The sequence below is a fragment of the Chelonia mydas genome, chromosome 1 (genome assembly GCF_015237465.2).
Source record: "Chelonia mydas isolate rCheMyd1 chromosome 1, rCheMyd1.pri.v2, whole genome shotgun sequence".
Taxonomy (NCBI): domain Eukaryota; kingdom Metazoa; phylum Chordata; order Testudines; family Cheloniidae; genus Chelonia; species Chelonia mydas.
In genome coordinates this window covers 295,214,831-295,235,492 of record NC_057849.1, presented here as the reverse complement: position 1 = coordinate 295,235,492, position 20,662 = coordinate 295,214,831, and the positions used below count along the sequence as shown (strand labels likewise).

Below are 20,662 nucleotides of genomic sequence, written 5' to 3'. Positions count from 1 at the left end.
AATATTAAGTTTCAATGTTCAGTTGTAAACTTTTGAAAAAACAACCATAACATTTTGTTCAGAGTTACGAACATTTCAGAGTAATGAACAACCTCCATCCCCGAGATGTTTGTAACTCTGAGGTTCGACTGTAATTATAAGTCTTCTTATGAAAAGGTATAAGTTTTGTTCTGAACTTTGCTCAGAGTCACTTGAGATGATTTTAGAAAAAGATGTACACAAGCATGAGGAAAACATTCAGAACAATCAGGAACTATTTCCACATCATCTTCAGCATTTAAAGAGAATTTCTCAACAAAAGTAAATGCTGATTAAAAGTGCAAGCAGTATTATCAAATTCAGTGAATAAATGTTTCCTTTATAATTTATAATTTGTAATTGCAAATTCAAACACATTTCTTTAAATAGATGCAAAATAATTATCTGTAATGCAGTGGAACAAAAGTATAAAATAAGCATTCTCATTTAGATAGTATTTTTTTCTTGATATTGCATGCAGTATAGTACTGAAAATCATTATTTTGCCTAAAATTATATTCTTTTTGGGGAAAGCAGTTATTTGTTCAACAAATCCAAGTTTAGCCAACTGACTATAGAAAGTGTTCTGACTATAACTTAAGAGTAGCAGATAGTAACTTAAAATATTCCAACTTGTTGTTTTCCTAAAATTTTTATAGGCAAAGAAGATTGGAAAAAAGAAATTGTAAATGGTTCTCGGAGCTTCTTTGTGTTAAAGGGTTTAACACCAGGAACGTCATATAAAGTCCGGGTTGGTGCTGAGGGTCTGTCTGGTTTTGTGAGTTCAGAGGATGTGTTTGAGACAGGTCCAGGTGAGGCACACCATACCAATTCTGTCTCACATTCAGAATTGTGATATGCCAAGTGCTGAAACATTGAATTGCTGCTAGTGGGGAGATATTTTAGCTAAAACATATTGATATCATTTTCTTCAGTGGTGCTAAACTAGTTTGTAAACTTCTAGACATGCCAGCCTATCTACTTTGTAGACTATGAATGTTTTCCTTCTTTCAGTTCTTTGTTTCCCTGCCATTTATGTTATGGGAAAGAACACTTACTGTTCACATTCGGTCTGTATTCTGTGCACTTAAGCTGAAATATTTTGTTTGTTTCTAATTCATCTTTGAATTGAATTAGAACCTATTGTGCAATATTTAAATAACGTCGTGTACTGTAACACAGCAGAATACCTATTTTTAAAACTAACAATCTCAATATCAGCAGTTTAGTTTCCAGAAGCGTGATGTAAAATTGTAATCCATTAATATATTAATATGTGCCAAATAAGAAGATCTCTAGTTATAAATGTTTCTTTTTCCATCAAACATTGGCTTCCAGATGATTTTTATATCACTTAAACTACAAAATACTCTCATTAATAAAACAGCTTAAGAATTTTAAGTGTTCCATAGCTATTTTCCATAGAAAAATAATAGATTTTAGTGCAAGAAAGTTTGAAGCAGTTGTGACTTCATACAAGAATAAGTAATGCCTGTTCATTTAACTCAGAGAAAGGGTTTTATTGGAAATGTATTGATGTCATGATGAATATGGTGTTGCAATATCAGCATGTTCTTGATGAAGTGTTATTGTTTGGTCTGTGTTTGCCAGGCACTCTTACTCATTCCAAGCAATGTGGCCCATGGACAGTTATCCAGTAGATCTTACTTTGGTCTCACCTACTACACAAACATTATGATTTAAGAAAATAGATTGCTAATATGTAAAGTAGTTTGAGCAATATGAAACAATGATCCTTCAGATAACAAAGCAAGTGATTAGCATGCCAGTTTGAAAGAGCGTTCACTTTCTAAAGTCATAATGTTTTTGTTTTGTTTCATGTTTATAGTACATTAATGCTCATAGTGTTACAATGTTGCTATAGGAAAGCTTTTGAAACCTAATGCTAAATAGCAGTGCCCCACAAACATTTGCAGTTTCAGAAAAAAAGGTTTTTATTAGTAACCTTTTAGCCAGAGGAGGCTAGTGATACCAGAAAACGGATATGCAAAATTATATATGTAGGTGTGTTCAGAACCAGTAGGCAGCAGAGCGCAAAGATTGTTTTGTAATGCACTCAAAGCAGCGGGGGAGGGGAAGACCAAAACCTTCCCAGTCAACGTTCTGCTTAACAGTAAAACTTCAGTAGATCAAAAAGTCAAGACTCCTGTATGTATCTGTGAGTAAGTTAAACACCTTGGCTCCATTCCTTGAGTCTTTCAAGGCTGGGAACACTAGAGGCAATGTTCTCTCTTTCTGGCAAAGGTTCAGTATAAAGCATTGCTTTAGAGTCCCCCATCAGATAATTTGTACAGCAAATTTCCTTTTTAAAAGAATCTAGCTATGTCACTTTCTGAAATCTGGGCTAATGCTTCTAAACATTGGGGATGGGGACAAAAGAGCAAGATACCTTTTTCGAGTACTCCTTTGCAAGGAAGGAAAACCCTAGACTGGGTATGTGAGGCCTCTACCAGAAAATGTCTATTTGTTCTAGCAAGCATTCCTATAGAGCATCTTCATAATGTGCAATTTTCTCTTCTTGAGTATGTCCAGTATAGTGGGTTATGTTTTTTCTCACATATTAGCAGCTTCTGTGTTCATCAGGAGTAAATATCTTTCTGCCAGAAGCAGATAATTTGTTTAGAGTAAACAGGAAATTTTATGCCATTTTTTAAAGTTATACTGGGCTTTAGAAACCCCTCTCTATTGGATATACACTAAGTCAAAGAATACAAGAAGCTGCATAAGTAAGTTTTCATCTTTACTCCTATCATCTCTCTTGCATGTTTTTATGCATGGATTGTTTTGTTTGATACTATTTTCTTACTACATTTGAATGTTAAATGTGCTTGTGTGTTTTGCTATAGCATTTGCTACTAAAAATTTAATGCCTTATTATATATGCATGTTTACAAAAAGCAAAATCGCTCTAACGTAAACGTAGACCTGAAAAGAAAACTACTGGTATAGGTTAATTTATAATTCAAAGCGAGATCACCTTTCTGCTTCTATTTCTTTTTTCTTGTAAATATTATCCTGACATTTTTATATATTTAAGTTTTAGGTTTTTAACGTCCACTTTATGTAAAAAAGAGAGAAAATGGGTTTGTTTTATTTTGTTATGTGTATTAGTAGAAGTGTTGGGATCAATTCCGTAAGAAATATTATTCAGCTTCTAAAAATCAGAATACAGATGCCCCACCAAAGGCTGTGAAAGCTGCAAAAATCAATCCCACACCGATCAGACTCATCCAACCATGAAGAAATTAAGTGAAGGGCAAATCATACCCTCCCCCAGTAAAACCAATAGGAGGGTACTAAGAAACAGGCAAACTCATCCCCAGAACTTCTAGTGGGAACAGGACTTGCACTCTAGGTGGAATGAGCAGCAGGTCCTGCCTCCAAACTTCAAAGATACCCTGAGTTTGCCTACAGATCCTGGGGAATCCACATAGGGTGACCAGATAGTAAGTGTGAAAAATCGGGACAGAGGGTGGGAGGTAATTGGCACTTATATAAGAAAAAGCCCCAAATATTGGGACTGTCCCTATAAAATCGGGACATCTGGTCACCCTAAATCCACAAGAATCCAGGGCCATCCCGAGGTTGTGCTTTCACATTGGCTCAGGAACCCCAGTGTCTCCTTCGACTTCTGGCTGCAAGGAGTTGCTGCTCCAATGGAGCTGCACTACCAGGGATTTGTCTGACCATAGCTGTCCCCAGGACTTTCCTTAAAGATGTATCTCCTTTGAGGAGGAGTGGTAATCTCCCTGGTCATCTCTGCAGGGCTGTTGGGGGAAAGGTATGTGTTTCATTGAACCCATCCCCTACCTAAGCATAGCTACTTGTTCCTCCTCTCCGCTTTCTTCTTCCCGGAGTCAAGTGCACAGAGCACCCTCTTCAGAATCTGGAGAGGGAGACTGTGCCAGGGAGGTGGCTGATCCCCTCTCATACAGAGGCAGAGCAAGGGAGATTCATGTGTGGATCTTAAGACATAAACTACTCTTATGTAGAATTTCTACTGAGATTGGATGTGAGATGCCACTGATCTCAATAGAAATTCTGGGTAACCTCCCTGGCACATGGTCTCATTTGAAATGGAGCAGAGGAATTTGGAAATTCTGGACAAAAATATCCCATCTGTGCAGAGAGGGGATTTTGTGCCTGTGGGCTTTCCCCATCCCTGTGGATCTGTTGTCTCTATCAACCCCTACAGACCCAAATCTCCTGGACTGCTCTTCACAGGCCAGGGGTTCTATGAGTGAGGAGTGGCAGGTGGATGCACTCCTCCTCTTCTTCTCTCAACTGACTTCCCCTCTACTGTCCTCCTTCAAGGGTTCCCTCTCCCTTTAAGGGGAGACCTCAGGGCAGCTGGCTCCACAGTTTTCACATGTGAGAGTGGGAAAACACTGTGTTCACTAGGAAAACTCATCCTGTGTAACAGAATAGTAAGCAGGGGGCACAGCACCCAAACCACACAGATTTCTGGGGTGCACAAGAAATGGAAGCTCCAACCCTGCATAAGGGCGCTCAGTATCTGCTCTATAATTGATGTCTCTTCTGAATGTCACTTTCCAAAGTCATGGTAGACAGTCAGAGGAAACTAGGTCAGAGAGAGACCCAGGGAGGGGCTGCCCAGTCAAATGCCACTTAGTCCTTCAAAAGCTAAAAAGGGTTGTTAAATCATGGCAATCAAGATGGACTGTATGATAATAGTTGGCCTGGAAGAAAGCAGAATCCTAATAAGGCTTTACATGGTGCTCAAATGCTGATTTCTTGTTCTAATTGAATGGTGGGGTCTTGAATGACCTACCTTCTCCCTTGTTTCAGTGGAATTGGCCTGTGCTAGCCAAAGAGTATTTGCTTTTTTAAGAATGTAATCCAGATGTTTATAAGTTATAAAACACAATTCCTTTTTTTACTTGTATCAGTGTGAGTTTGAGAACAATTTTAACATTTGTAAAAAGTGTATATGTGTAGGACATGTACATGCTTTACAATGAATTTTTAAACTTAAATGATAAATTAGTAAAATACAGGAATGTTAGAGATATTCAAGAGTCAGTTCTAAGCTTTTTTACTTTTACTAAGCTTTACTAAGCTTTTTAAAAACCTACAATTTTTAAATTTAAACAACTACAAACTACAGTGTTGCTATATCCCTCATGATTGCTAACTGCCACATTGTTACTATTGCTGCATTAATAAATGATATGTTATTTATGTGAATAATAATATAATACACATTTAAATGTGTATCAGATAATCTAATATTTCTTTCCCTTTCATTCTTCAGCAATGGCAAGCCGGCAGGTTGACATTGCTACTCAAGGATGGTTCATTGGTCTTATGTGTGCTGTTGCTCTTCTTATCTTGATTTTGCTGATTGTTTGCTTCATAAGGAGGAATAAGGGTGGCAAATATCCAGGTAGGATATACATCAATGTAAACTAAAATAATAACATGCAGGAGAAGTCATACCTGTTCATCAGCTAGTCATAGTGGACATTGACTGCATAACATCATGTGCTAATAGCCAGTTAGAAAGCTTTCTTTGTGCCAATTGTTCTACAGCTATTTCAGAATAAATTTTACTCAATGCATTACTCATCCACAGATGTGTCTGGATAGTCACTATGATGTAGTTTTCCAACAGTAAGTATAGTTCCATAAATAAACTGAGATATACATAGCACACAATTACTAACTATTTTGTGTGTTTTGATTTTAGCATGTCATGTTGAGCTGGCTTGTGGCAAAAGAAATCAGTTATTTCAATATGTAATTATAAGAGCCAGAAGTGACTACTCAAGATGACATGCATTATCATAATTTTACCATCTGAAAATACTGCCAAAGATGATTCACATCACCTTGAATAATGGAATATAAACTAAATTTGTACGAACCAAGTATGAAAATTGTTACTAGTGTAAAAATGTGATACTATAAACCACATACCCATAAGTACTATATCAGGATAACATATTAGAATAATAACTAGCAAAACAGTAATGAAAAGACACAAACAACTTGTAAGATTCATAATATAATTTCCCACAATTTATTGGCATATGTACTATATTCACAATTTATTGGCATATGTACTATTTAAATATCTATCTTCTATCTTAGTTATTCCTAGGGTTCTGTCACCTTGGTATCAAAGGTCCCAATATTGTAAATACATGTTAATATCTTTACATGAGTTAAATAGCACTAGTCACATGCATAAAGTTAGTTAAATCTCTGAGTGCTCCAAGGATTGCAGCCTCAGTATACAAAGAAGATGTATTTAATTGAAAATAGTATTTTTAGGAAAAATATTTTGAAAAATACAGTTAACTTTAAGAGAGACAAGATTATGTCAAATTTATCCCCAAATATAGGAGATTTTTTGGTTTGGTTTTGGTTAGTTTTAAAAAAAAGAAAGTTACAACAACAAAAATTCTTCCAGTAATTAAAAAAAATCCATGGAAACCATTTTTAAAATAAAAATAAACATTCCCTGTGTATTGTTTGTAACCCAGGTGTTCCTGCAATTGTACCAGTGGATAAGAAGATGAAAGCAAATTTGCTAGAAACTGGTTATAATCAAAAGCAAAATGAACTAATCATTTTCCTTTATTAGTATGAGCGAAATGCAGTCAACTAACAGCATAAATAAAACTAATGTATTTAAATTTTACTACTCTAACTTTTTTATTAATCTAAAAAAGTAATGCATTTTTAAAATAGGATTTTAAATCTGCAAGTGTCCCTTTTAAATCATGTTCAAAAATGGCTGCAACAAAGGACTTTCACTACTGCCAAATGATGTACAGTATCTTGTCCTTCAGTAAAGATATTTTTAAACTACCACATGTGCATTTTATTTAGAAGTAACAATCTAAGGCCCCGGTTTTACAAAGTGATCCTGCCCAATCCATAGTACTCACATCCAAATAGGTCATTTTGTAGGATCAGGGCCTTAAATATTTAGTCCTAAAATTTAATGATAAAAATCCCAATTTCAAATATTATAGTGAAGGAAAAGGAAGATGCACATGCTGATCCAGAAATACAGCCTATGAAAGAAGATGATGGAACATTTGGTGAATACAGGTAAGCAGTTAACACATAGTTTTCCTTATGTTTCCTTCTCTTGTTAATTTTTAGGTTTAGGAATAAAATATAGTTTATAGAACATGACACTTATTTTATGAAAATGAAATTAAAACCTTTTGTAATGGTGCAAATTACTTTGCATTTAATGTTTTACATAATTAATTATAAATATATCTTTAATGAGACTGGTAGAAAAATGTAAAACATCAAGAATTAGGATTTGCAGGATTATGCTAATTTTATCCTATATTTTAGCAATGGGCCATCACTGTAAAATTCAGATCCAAATTTGAATTTTGATGTCTCAAAATTGAGGGCATTTCCATACAGAGTTTAGTCTCTGGCCCATCTTTAATATATTGAAAAGCTCAGATACTTGGGAGCACTTTTGCCCTGTCCTGCAGCACATACAAAATACTTTGTCTTGGAAACGTGCTTCTCATATAAACAGAGACAGTAGTAACTTGTATCCCATTCACTGGAATGCAGGTTCTTTTAAAATTGCTGCCAGTACCAATACAGAAACAGCAAAAAAATTAATTACATGACAGAGAAGAGGAACTATCACTTAAGAAAAACACACCACTCCAGAGAATTCAGTGCATGAGATACAGCAAACTGCTTCAGACCATGCCACTGAGCTGACTGTCATTCTTGCATGCCATTTTTGACTGTCATTCTTGCAGAAACATGTGAGCTGAATCTCCTTGCAGCACAAAAAAGATACTCTTTAAAGAAGTCTTTTCATAGTAGTTACATATGGTGTGTTTTAAAGAGAGCTGTACCATTATATTAAATACATTTTGATTTAGTACAGAAAAGGATTTTATTATTTCTTTCACAGGTCAGTGTTACATTTATTTTTCCATAGGTAATATATTCTTTATAGTATATTCCTATGTAAATAACAATTTAAAAGACTTTAATTTTTATATGTAATCGATTCTAGTGCATGGAAAATCTGTTCTTTCAAATGGGGTTCACTGGACTGTTGTAACATTTTTTTGTGTAGCGGAATGTGCATCTCATCTGGCTGGAATAATTTCTATATTTTTTCACTGTTCTGAATGCCAAAGAGCAGTTTCTGTTTACTCCTGCAGCTATTAAAATTATTCTAATCCCTCATAATATTTACCAAGTCAGTACAAAAACATTTTAAACTTGGTGTTTGTTTTTAATTTGAAATGCCTATTGAGTTAATTTAGTTGATTTTAGCTGACAAAAATGAGAGACTGAAAGCATTGGCTGGGAACAGGCACAGTACAAACAAGTGCTATACAAGCTTCTCTATAGAGCCCAGCTATTGTACCTGAATTCTAATTTAAAGCCCCTCTGCTTTTCTATTCCTGGACATTTCTTTAGCAGAAACTGACATTGATGCAGAACTGTGCCAAATTATGTGATGGCTTTGTGATTTTGACAAATATTCAGTCAGGTCTAGGATGAGACCAGTGAATTTGCTTTTTATGTGTTGACATGTACCAGGGTTTGAATGTATGTATCCATATTTAAATGGCTTGTGTGTTAACCCACAGAACCATCTAGTGCTTTGTTAAATGGTTTTATAATGCATTTTAAAAAAGATATTACCAACCCATTGTGTGGTGAATATGGAGAATAACATCTGCAACTTCTATAATTGTTCACAGGAAGGGAGTTGCTCATCTAAGTCACCATGCAGAAAACTCCTTTCTAAAATGAATTTCTGAGCTATTAGCCTATGATGGGCTTTCCTTTTTTTCTCCTTAGAGACAGGGCATCTCCAGCAACCAGTCAAACTGCAGAAGATGGCACCCTCTCTGCAGCTCAGCATCAGTGCAGCCAATTAGTTCCCAGTTTCATTCCGCCTCACACAGCTCTGGTCATGGTGCAATGCTTCTTTGAGGAAAGGTGGTTTAGGTTCTTTCTAAAAATTTCTCTAAGAATTCTAGTATTTTGAATTTTTTCATCACTTCAGGTCCATGTCTATGTGGACAATAAAGACATTGGACAAAGACAGGAAGAAAAAAGGTAACTGTGCCATCAAAACTCATGAAGCTTTACCAAAGCAGTGTCTGTGAAATCTGAGCAATCCAGCTTGTCCAGCTGATCAGCAGATGAATCCTCCAGGACCAGATCAGAAGCCCCCTCTTCCAGGAGCAGGGCTAAGCAGTCTTCAAAGCTCTCAAGGATTAGTTTCCTCTCCTGTTCCCTCTGTCAGGAGGTAAAGGAATCAGATGAGTGGAAATCCAGGGATGGCTCTGGACATCATGTTTCTCAGCAATGGCTAATGGGGACAGAGAAAGTATGGGGTCTCTCGATCCTTTTGTGCCAACTACATAAGGGAGCCTGGTTTTCAGGGAGACAATAGATCCATTAAGAGGAGCCTTCTGACTTCATAGGGCTGCTTCCCAATCTTTCAAGGGCCAAAATAGGTGGAAGAAGTTGACATATTCAGTGACTGGACTATGATACTAGACATGTAGATCCTTTTGATAGCCCTAATGGGATACAGCACAGAATTTGTAGAAATGCTCTCCCTTCCTGCTGAATTCCCTCTCTGTTCCACAGGAAAAAGCAGCGCGTTTTATCAAGTCTCTCTCATTTGTTATCAGCCAAGGCTGTGATTTCAAGCCCTACTGAATAAAAAGTCTAGGTGTCTACTCTCTGAATTTCATAGTCTTCAAAGAGAGACCAACTCTGGACTTCAGGTGACCCAATCTATTCATAATAAATTAAAAATTGAGTAATCCAGAACTCTCCTCATAGCAGTATAGCCAGTAGACCCACAAGATGCTTACGTACTATGTACATCACTATAGATCACCAGTATCTCAGTTCTTATTTTATCAGTCAGCACCAACTTCAGTATCAGCCCTTCCATTCACTTTGATTTCTGGCCCTAAAGTGTTCTCAAAGGTCATGGCAGAAGTGTCTCTAAGAAGGCACAATCCCATACAAAAAGAAATAGCTGTCTCAAAGCCAGGTGCAAAGGATTTTACCACAAATTAATACTTTCCAGAAAGGTTACAATATCAGATTTAAGAAGATTCATTGTCCCATTCACATTCTAGTCTTCCTAGTATCCTGTACAGATGTGATGTCTTGGACTGTTTTCAGTTTAGACCTCTTCAATTGTGACTTCTCCATGTGAAGGCACACATGAGCTGGTTTAGCCTCTTCAGCTGGTGAATGTATTTCTTGCCAGATTCATGCAATGAAGGAAATGTCACTTCAGGAAACCCAGAAGCACACAGTAACTGGGGATGCATGCCTGTTCTGATGGGGAGCATATCTGGACCATCACAAAGTAGAAATGAAATTGAGTCCCTCCAGAAAGCTATTTTATATCAACATGCTGTTGTTATGAGCAATCAGTAAAGCCCTGTGCCTCTTCTGAGTCTTGGAAGAAGATTAGTCTAGGCCAGTATGCTGGGAACAGAAAATGTCTTAGTAGTGACACAAGCAACTAAGCAGGAGACTCTGACTGTGTAAAGAGACCTGAAATCAGAGACTATACAAGGAGCTCCTGTTCCCCTCAGTGCAAAAGTACCAAAGAGGTGTCAACCCTGTTCACCTTGCAGGAGTAGCCAAATTTCTATCCTAGGCAGAATATTCATTACTCCAGGGAAGTGGGAATTTTATCCACATCTACAAACCTGCTGATCCACAGTTGGGGAAAGGTCATAAATGCACATTCATCACTGAAGACAATAGAAAACTTCTAAGCTTCTTCAGTCAGTACAACTGTTTGATTTTTTTCTGTTCTCTGGAGCCAGAGATTTCTGTAGCATATATTTCCACCAATCCCAATTCTGTAAAAGGCGTTCAAGAAGACTATACAGGACAAGGCCTATACAGTAGTAAGAGTGCCAGTGTGATCATCCCAGGGATGGTCTGCAGATATATGTCTTAGTGTTCCTCTGCCTGTTTTCCACAACATCTTGACCCACAAGCAAATGTTTCAACCAGAAATCCACATCTGGACTGTGAGAGACTTGCTTAGGAATGGCTGACTCTGAGTGCTTTGTTTTATTAGATAAGGCATTGCAATCCTTCTTTATTCTGCATGATGGTCAGCATCAGGGATATATTTTAAGGCTTACAATATCATTTTCCTCTGTTGTAGTTTCAGAGTTTTCAGTTAAGAAGATGTCTTTTGTATCCTGGATTTCTTGATAAATGGAGCAGCTTTTGACCTTGTAGCTTAAGGGGTATTTTATAGAATTCCCAGTGGGGAATTATCTCTGCATATTCTAATTGTTTTTGGTGTGTCTTGCTTTGTCCCCACTTACACTTACTTTGAGGGGTCTTAATTTGAATCTTAAATTTCTTTGTCACTTTTCTTTTGGATCATTGCTTTTGACTCCTCTGTTAGAAGTCTTTTTTTCCCGAGTAGTCATAGCATCAGGTGGGAGGGTCAATGAATTGTCTGCTATTTCTTGTAAACTTCCCTGATATTTTTCTTTCGCAAAGAGGAAGTCATGAATGGTTCCTTGACACTTGTCAAATGTTTCATCTGATCTTGTCTTAGAACAAGAGCTTAAACTTCCAATTTTTTTCCTGCTTCTGCCACAGTTGAAAAAAAGCCCTGGTATTGCTGAGATGCTAAGAAAACATATCTAGACAAAACCTTTTTTTTATTTAGTGAGATTAAGGAAAGGTAGTAAAATCTCTAAAATCTGCATAGGCTTCTGGATTGATTTATACACTTTTAGTGTACAGAGAAGGAATTCCTTATCCCTTTCATCTTCAGACCCACTTGACTTGGGATTATGAGCAGAAGGGTTCGGAAGTGTTTTCAGGTCAGGTTTACAGAGAGGCCATACGTATCTAAGATCTTTATATGGCCTCTTATACCCAATCATTTCAGGCTGTTGATCTGAGAGCACAGAAAAAGTAATTTATTCCCTACAAACTTCATTTTCTGCATCCTCATATCCATCAGCCCAGAATGTCTCCCCCTTCTAGTCAGAGTTATGCTAGAAGTGAAAGAAGTTGTGTGTTACCAACTGGATGGTGCTAACCATATTTTGAGTTATTTTGCATGTCTGTGACTATGGAGGTATCTACTGGGAATTGGTTGGCTGCTGAGCTGTACAGAGAGCACAAAAACCTCTTCTGCATTCTGACTGGTTGTTGCATGTACCTATCTCTAGGGAGGAATGACTAATATGTAGACACAGAAAAGATTTGCAGGTAATACATTCCTTTAAAAATTGTGATGAACTTGTGAAGCTGTTCTGTGCACTCCACCTTTCTAATGTGTTTTCTTCAAATATTCTTAAATTCACTACAGTTAAGCTCTTCATTCTCACCTCCTCACTTTTTCACTCATCTCAGCCATCAGCTGCAAGTTTGCTATTTGTTTCATGAAACCAGGAAGAAAAATGAATTAGTTTTGTTACATGATTGTTACCATTTTGTTCAAGATATTTAATTCATGTCTCCAAAATATGCCTTTTAATTTTAATGAGCAAAGGTTCCTAATATAAGATAATAGGGAAAAATGTTTAGCCATCCATTAGTAGCAGTCTTTATTAAACAGCTAGGAACTTAAGGTTTGGTTCTAGCACAGCAAATAGCAAGCATGTCATTGGACTAACTATGATAACAACCTCATCTCAGTGCAAAATCCATACATGTTCACACCTATTATTCTGTTCCTGGTAGTTATTGTCTCGATGTTAATTATATGTAGTGTGTGTGCAAAACATTTCAAAATACTGGTTTTAAATTTTTCACTACAAATTTTTTCAGTAAATTTGTAATTTATTTTCCTGTTAAAAATTACAATAGGTAAGTATAAGTCAGTGAATAAAATCATGAGTAAGAAAGAAAAAGGGATTTTATGATCTGTCATGAATGTATTTTGGAATAGTTTTATGAAGCTCCATAAACAAGAAGAGCAAGCCTCACAGATACTACATCAGAATTTCTGGCTTTAGCAATCTGGTTTTGCAGTGAGTTATTAAACATTCTAAAGCTGATATTCTACAGCTCTTTGGGCTTCAGAATTCATAATGAGGCAATTCAGCTGTTTTGTGCAATATGCTTCTTGGCAACACATTGAAAACTCATTCATTTCCCCCAGAGCACCAGGGTCCCTTCTCTGTTTTGCACCCCCAGGGATATAAAAGCACTGTATGAAATGTGAGTGTTCTCATGTCCTCTCCGTCTACCCCTTCATCTCTCCTTTTCCCTTCGTTCCTTCCTTTTTTCACTCCCTCACCCTCACTTTCTCTCCCTTCCTCCAAAAATTTAGTAGTTGCTCATCTAAGCACACAAGTCTTGACCATAATCCGGGTTGATAAAAATCACATTATTCTTACTTTCCCTCCTCCCAAATGAGGAGTGGAAGGCTCCCTGGGTACCCCAACTGCTTTTTCCACTGCCAGTACTTTGGCAGAACTTCTTACTGTACTTCTGTGGTGCAAAAAGGGAGGGAATCCCCATGCCCAGATTTGATTTTTGCATATGCTGTAACTGTGCATTCACGCCAGCATCCACCTCCATGCAGGTACACTCCTGTGTAAATCTGCAGTTTTGTTTGTTTGTTTGTTTTAATTATACAGACAATAGAATCTGCATCCTTACTAGCATATAGAAAAATCACAGACCCAATGCAACCAACTGTGTAAGTATTTTTTCATTATTTAGATTATAAATAAATTTTGTAACCCCCTGCCCAATAAAATAAAATAAATATAAGTTACATAAAGGAACTTGGAAGTAAAAAGATTATGTTTTGTTTTGTAGAAAGTACAATAATTGTATGAAGTCAGTGCTGTTACAAATGTTTCTGATACAATTATAAAGTATTTCTTATTTACTTGTATACCCTAAAGTAATGAACTGAGCTACCTGTGCTCACGTGTTGTTCTGCACAGAGAACTTCTTCAGTTAAGTCCAAATATTTTGTTATCATGGAATTTTAAGTAAAAAGTGTTACAGTAGAATAGGAAGCAATAGCTTCTCCATGAGCTTTCTTTGCTGCTTATTGTACCAGGCTGTGTAAAATTCAGTGCCATAAATACCATCATTGTTGCTCATTGCCAGTTGTCATCCCACAGTGAGTACATTTAAACAAAACAAAAGATTCAGAAACTTTGGCAAAGTATTAAGTTAACTGAAGCACAGCTCACAAAATATTTGGATCTTTTGGTAAGCAAGATTCTTACTAGGTAACAGATCTGTTAAGTGTAAGAATTAAATTGATCATACGCTGTATAGTACAGAACTTTTAAATGATTTACATTCTGAACTCTTGAGAAGGAAATTATATTTTTGTCATTTTTAAATTGGACAGAATTTCTGGAACAACTAAAGACTTTTGTGCAGTGCTTATCAGCATTAACAAAACAAAATAGTTACATATGCAGTAACAATTTGGTTACATTTTTAAAGGTTTGTTGTGTTATATGGATTGTTTTATCCTGAAAATATTGCAGTTGACATGATCATGTAAATGTTGACCAAGATTTTCACAAATGGGTGCTGAAAGTTAGAATACATGGTAAGCACTTTCTGAAAATCAGTTCCCTTTAATATGTCTCAAACTAAATACCCAAAATTTGAGAGACCTCCAAATCACGAATCATTTTGAAAAATTTAGGAGCCTGTGTACAAGAGGTGACCTGATTTCTAAAGGAGCTGAATATCTAGATTCAGTGGAAACTGCTGGCTGCTCAGCACCTTTGAAAATCAAACCACTTATTTGGATGTCTAAATATACACTTGCGAGCCTACCTTCAGGCATCTCTATTTGTAAATCTTGGCAGCAATTCTTACTCGCTCAAATCTTTATTCAGGTGAATTCTCAGTAAAATTAGCTTACTGTACCTCACTGTTCTCACTGTATTAAATGCACATGTATATATGCACAAAATATATTTTGTTGTGGTGACTCAATAGCTATTTAAAGACATTACAATAAGCAAGTTCACATGCTTCACTGAGAACCTCACAAAAGCATGTAATATTTTCTGACTGAGTAGCTCAATTTTACATTAGTATAAAATGACTGCTGTTCCTTCTGCTGGTACTATACCATGTATTTTAATTTATATCTTTGTATTTTGTAACTGTAACCCTGTTTTTTGCATTGCAGCATGTATGTCAAAAGTTTAAATTATATTATGTGTTTTATTACATTTCATCCAAGATTATCTGAACATTTGGAAACACAAAATTGTGCAGGAACTCATTTTACACTTGTAAAATATCAAACTGGAAATGAATTGAGCTGCCTAATATTTATGGAGCAGTCACTATACGTGACTAACAACTTGTTAGGTCTGAATGTGATGCAAGAAACTCGTTTTTTTTTTTTTTCTTTTTCTGTTTTCACACCACACGTTATATAGCAAGTGGTGGTTAATGCTTTAGAATTAATCAAGAATTAAACAGGAAGATCACACATGCAGTATTAATTGCTAACTGCAGTTACATACAGACCACGGCAAACTCCACAACTGAATTTCAGAAAAAAACCAGGTTCCTTAAAATTGAAGTGGTGAATGTATCTGTCTCCTAGGCAGCAGTTCTAATGCAAACCTTTTTAACCACATTCACAAATGTGAGCTATATGTCATGAGAGAATGGAACAAGCAGAGTGAAGAGATAGTCTCCCATATGGTACTCAACCGATTTAAAATATATATATGTTTGTTTTAGCAGATATAGTAATATTACCAGGAGAGATGAGGCTGACTAGAAGGCTTAATTATGCTGTAGTTTGTCTGTCGCTTGCATTCAGATATTTGACTGAAATGGAAAAGATAAATACAGTATTATTGCAGCATGATATAGTGCTACTCAGAAGTGATGTGTTTCATCTTAAGTTGATTCAGGTCATACATATGTAGTGTTTGGGGAAAACAGTGAAAATGGCTAAATCACATTATTCTTAGCTAGCTAAAAGGATATTCAAGTATAAGATGTGTAAATATATTGTTCCCTCCTCCTCCTGACAAATATAATGCCCTGCCAAAATGAAAGCTCTTCTGAGAGATCCAACAAGAAACAACTCAGGATGCTGGCTGTGTATGTAATTACAGGCGCTTGCACGCATGATGTACCATGAGCCCACCACACTGCCAACTCTGTTTTTGTGAGCAGTCCTGCTGTTCAAATTGTAGAGTAGAATTCTTGTCATTGTTAATACCTTGTATGCTCATGACACCAAAGCAGGCAGAGAAGATGATGATATTGTTTGTATCCTCGTGCCATGTATGCCTAGGTAGCCACAAACAAAACTCCTTTGTCACTTGACTTTTTTATTCAAACATTAAATCCTTAAATGCACATATATGATACAATAGCACACCTTCTCTCTGTCTATGTGTAGATATAAAAACATGTACAGTGATGTATTTATTTGTAAATATAGGTCTGCATATAGATAACAGATTTTCTTAAGGTCCAGCCATTTGGGATGTTCTGAAGCCTAAAAAGAGGAGGTGATAATGTAAAAAGTAGCTTGTGTGATAGAAAGTTGGCTTAATGGTTTGTAATGACGGTAAAGTGCATTTCAGAATATTAATCAACAGAATCAATATCTGTGTGCTCTTGTGCATGCTGTACAACAGTAAATTCTTGGTTATTATATGATGATATCCCTTCAAATAAGAATGGAAAACAGATATTGTGAACAATTAAAGAATTTACTAACAGGAATTGTGCAGCTAATTCAAAACACTCATTGCTGAATATATGTCTAAAGTTAACAAGCCGTTCTGGGTTAGTATGGCATAATGTAAGTTTTGCTTTTCCTAATACAAATTTATTTTTCACCCCCATAATTTGTGAATCTGTGAATAAATGTTTGTCGACCCCTTCTATGCCCTATATGCATATGGGCTTGAGTGTTTTATTATACCTACAAGTTAGATATTTGCATTTGAATGTGCAGCTTAACCCAATGGTTACTAAATGGGAAGCCACAGCTTGAACTATTGCTGAAGTCTTCAGCTTCAAGGTCATTCACAGCCTGTTTAATAGAAGAAAAAAAAAATCTAAACACAGCCCAGCAAAGTCTGCTGCACTAGATTTGGACCCTATCATATGTAGATTGTATTTGAGTCAGGAGTATAATAGAGAGCTAACCGTCTAAGCAATGAAAACAGTCTTTTTCTATGTGCATACACCCACAGGGTGGTGGTAGCAAAGATAAAAGAAATCGGGCAAAGCATTTCTTCCATAACTAAAAAAAAAAAGTCTAAAATACTTCTAAGATCTTTAGCATGCTTGAAACTGAGCTGTGTTACCAATATTCAACTAAAGAGCTTCTGTGTCTTGAATGTTTTAGCAATTATAAGCTCAAATTCCTATTAAATGAATACTGATCATGATCAGGATATGGACTCTGCTTTTCTTCTTAGGCTATTTTCATTTGTTTCTTCTGCACCCTTTTAATGGACTATATAGGTCTCTTGAAAGGTAAGGTTGAAAATTGCAAGCCTAGCCTGCATAATGTAACAAATTATTTGAAATGCCCCACTTTTTTTTTCTTTTTTACTAGCAGAAAGAATCAATATATTTCATTTAACCGAATTCATTCTTCATTCATATTCAAGGAATCAATGAATTATGAAGTTTAACAGACTAACTTCATGGCACAGCATAAGCTTTTTCTTTGAAGAACAAAGAACTTGCTCTTATAATGTTAACAACCCCCTTTTTAATGCTTGCAGTTCTTTTGCTTCCAAATCAAGAGCAGAATATCTTATCATTGAAAAACCATGCACGGTGGGAAAAATGCACTCCCTCTACTGAAGACATTATATGTTTAAACCATTTCTACACCATGTATTTATCACATCAGTTTGTTTCTACAATGTGATTGCGTTTACTAAAGGATTGTAGGACTGGGCACATGCTTTTTAAAAATCTGCATGCATGGTTTGTTTTGGTTTTGCTTTTATAAATTATGATACGTCTCTTAATTATTTGAATTTCCTGTATTTTTCCAGTGATGCAGAGGATCATAAACCTCTAAAGAAAGGAAGCCGAACGCCTTCAGACAGGACTGTGAAAAAGGAGGACAGTGATGATAGTTTAGTTGACTATGGCGAAGGTGTAAATGGTCAGTTCAATGAGGATGGCTCCTTTATTGGACAATACAGTGGTAAAAAAGAGAAAGAACCTGCAGAAGGAAATGAAAGTTCTGAGGCTCCTTCTCCTGTCAATGCCATGAATTCCTTTGTTTAATCAAAAAACTCAATTCCCTTCCTAGAATATTTTCCATTGTGTTTAAAGCACTTGTGCATCCTCCTTCTCATACTAAGAACATACAGGTGACAAAGCTCTTAGCAACAAAATGTTTATACGATGAGAACATATAGGTCAATACAGTTATACACTATAAAAACACCATAAGTGATATGTTAGTATGAATCAAAGTGAAAAACTCAAAAATTTTGCTCTGAACTTGAGTATTTTTGCTTTTTTTAAAAAGGAACTGACACAAATAATATAACATCATCTGATAATGTTATTTCCTGTTGAAAGTACAGTATAATGCATGAAAAATGCTACACATTTCACAGATAAACCCGTGTATGCTATTAAAATCTGGTTTGATACTTTGTTATGCAGTCCTCAGCTGAATTCCTGGATATGAATTCCGTTTTCATTGTCAGAGTGTTATAGTAGTATTATATAGAACTTCAATGTCTTTGTGGACATTGTTGTGAAATTGGTGACTTAATGTCTAGGTATCATATGTCTTTTTGCAAGACAATTAGGAACAGTATGTATGGTATATAATTGCTAAATGATTTAATTATGACACTTGCATTTGCTGATGCTTACTGAGATCCTGTTATCTGCTCTTTGTTCCTATTACTTTATAGCCTTCCTAATCTATCAAGTATTACAGCACTACAGTGTTCTATTTTTACATCGTGTGTTTGTTGGATTGATTTTAAGACATAAACCAATATCCATTGCAATGCATTTTGGAATTTGTACAGTCACTGAAGTGAAATTTTAAAATGAGACAAAATATTCCAGAAGACACAGGGCAAAATACATTCAGTGCCTTTATAGAATATGCATTCCATAATGCACTGTACTACTAAGTTGGTGCAATAAACTGTGATTAGTGAACTACTATCATTGCCAAACAAAGTAACTGGTAAAAAGCAGAGATGTTCATGAAGTGTTGAGCTGCAAAAGGCAAGGGGTTAACATGTTTTAAATTACACAAAGCACAATATGATTTTTCCCTTGAAGATAAAATAACAGTTTTTAGACCGTTAGAGCACAACACGATTTCATAGCCTTACACAGTTTATACAAAAATGGCTGAATTCAGATATTTGAATAATGCTGCAAAACCTAGAACGCTCTTGCAAAATATGTTAAAAAATGCCATGCTAGCAACAGCACATTTTCCTCTGAGTCATTGCTTGACCCGTGTGGCAGCTTTTGAAATTATCTCCAGCATGAAAGCAGCGTGTAAATTACTGCTCAAACCACAGAATTCAAGGAATCTGACAAATGCTAACAAGGTTTAGTGGTAAAGGATTACTCTTATCAGTTACAAAAATATTCTCTCACATACTAGATCAATCAAACGGTTTACCTCCAAATATGAAATTTTATAGCAACCTATGGTTGAAGGAATGCTCAGTTTCATTTGCCAATAAATTGGTTTTTCATAACTTGCATCAAGTTTAATTTTAAGTATGCTTTTTATATGTAGATATTTGTTGAATTTGTAAATACACTTAAAGTGTAGATGCTATATGCTTCTAGGTGTTACAAACAAATAAACAAAACAAAAAAAGCCTACGTTGTACTGTGTAAGAAGTACTGTAGCCAATGGAGTGCATGGTATTTTAAAGCATCTACTTAAACATATATTTTTTGCTGTGAAAATGAAATAGTGAACTGTTCTACTTATTTACTGCAGATTTTTAGATATTATCTTAAGAGCTTGTGTCCGTGGATTACATTAGACCATAGTACACCTTACAGCTTTTATGTATGTATTGTAGGTAAAGCACAATTTGAAGTAATCACAAATGGAAGTCAGCTGAACAAGCTTCTTTTGCACCATTTAGCTTTCCATAATCCATTTTCCTTATGGAAACAAAAACAAAAAATGAACTATATAACACTGATTACAAAGCACAAAGAGAGTTTCTTAATAAGAGTTCCCAATGGTATTGGTAACAATGATGTGAAATTTTACTCTTCTTTAATTGTAGATGCTGAATTTATCTGTGCATGTAAGGGTACACATACAGGCTCACTTCTGTAATAGTGCAACAGATTTTGTATTAAAAATAAATGTGGTTTTAAAATTTCATTGTTTGTTCTGTTCACAAAATATTTAAGAACTTTTAAAGTGAAAAAACATCATAAATGAACTGCAACCCGGTTATTTTCAGAATGTTGCATTTCATCATTTCTGTAATATCAGTTGAAAAATATTAATTATGGGCCTGATCCTTTCCCACTGAAATCAAGTACTATTCAAGTTCCTTCACTGTTGTCTTTCCCTAGAAACATTATTTGATCAAAACTGAGGGCATGCTGCAAAAGACAA

At 35.7% G+C, this 20,662-nt stretch overlaps 1 protein-coding gene across 50 annotated transcripts in view; it reads left to right on the top strand.

Moving 5' to 3' along the window:
- Positions 1-20,422, top strand: part of NRCAM (neuronal cell adhesion molecule) — a 284,294-nt gene extending 263,872 nt beyond the window's left edge. For 15 of the 50 annotated variants that reach the window (XM_043549340.1, XM_043549348.1, XM_043549311.1 and 12 more), the window contains 4 exons: positions 678-830; positions 5,315-5,446; positions 7,044-7,122; positions 18,078-20,422. In XM_043549340.1, coding sequence (XP_043405275.1) covers positions 678-830; positions 5,315-5,446; positions 7,044-7,122; positions 18,078-18,315 — 602 coding nt within the window. In that variant the 3' untranslated portion in view covers positions 18,316-20,422. Of the gene's footprint in view, positions 1-677; positions 831-5,314; positions 5,447-7,043; positions 7,123-13,679; positions 13,742-13,863; positions 16,929-17,532; positions 17,545-18,077 lie in introns of those variants that run through there. The other 35 variants (XM_037888229.2, XM_037888185.2, XM_037888265.2 and 32 more) reach the window with 6 other exon arrangements.
- Positions 20,423-20,662: the final 240 nt, after the last annotated feature.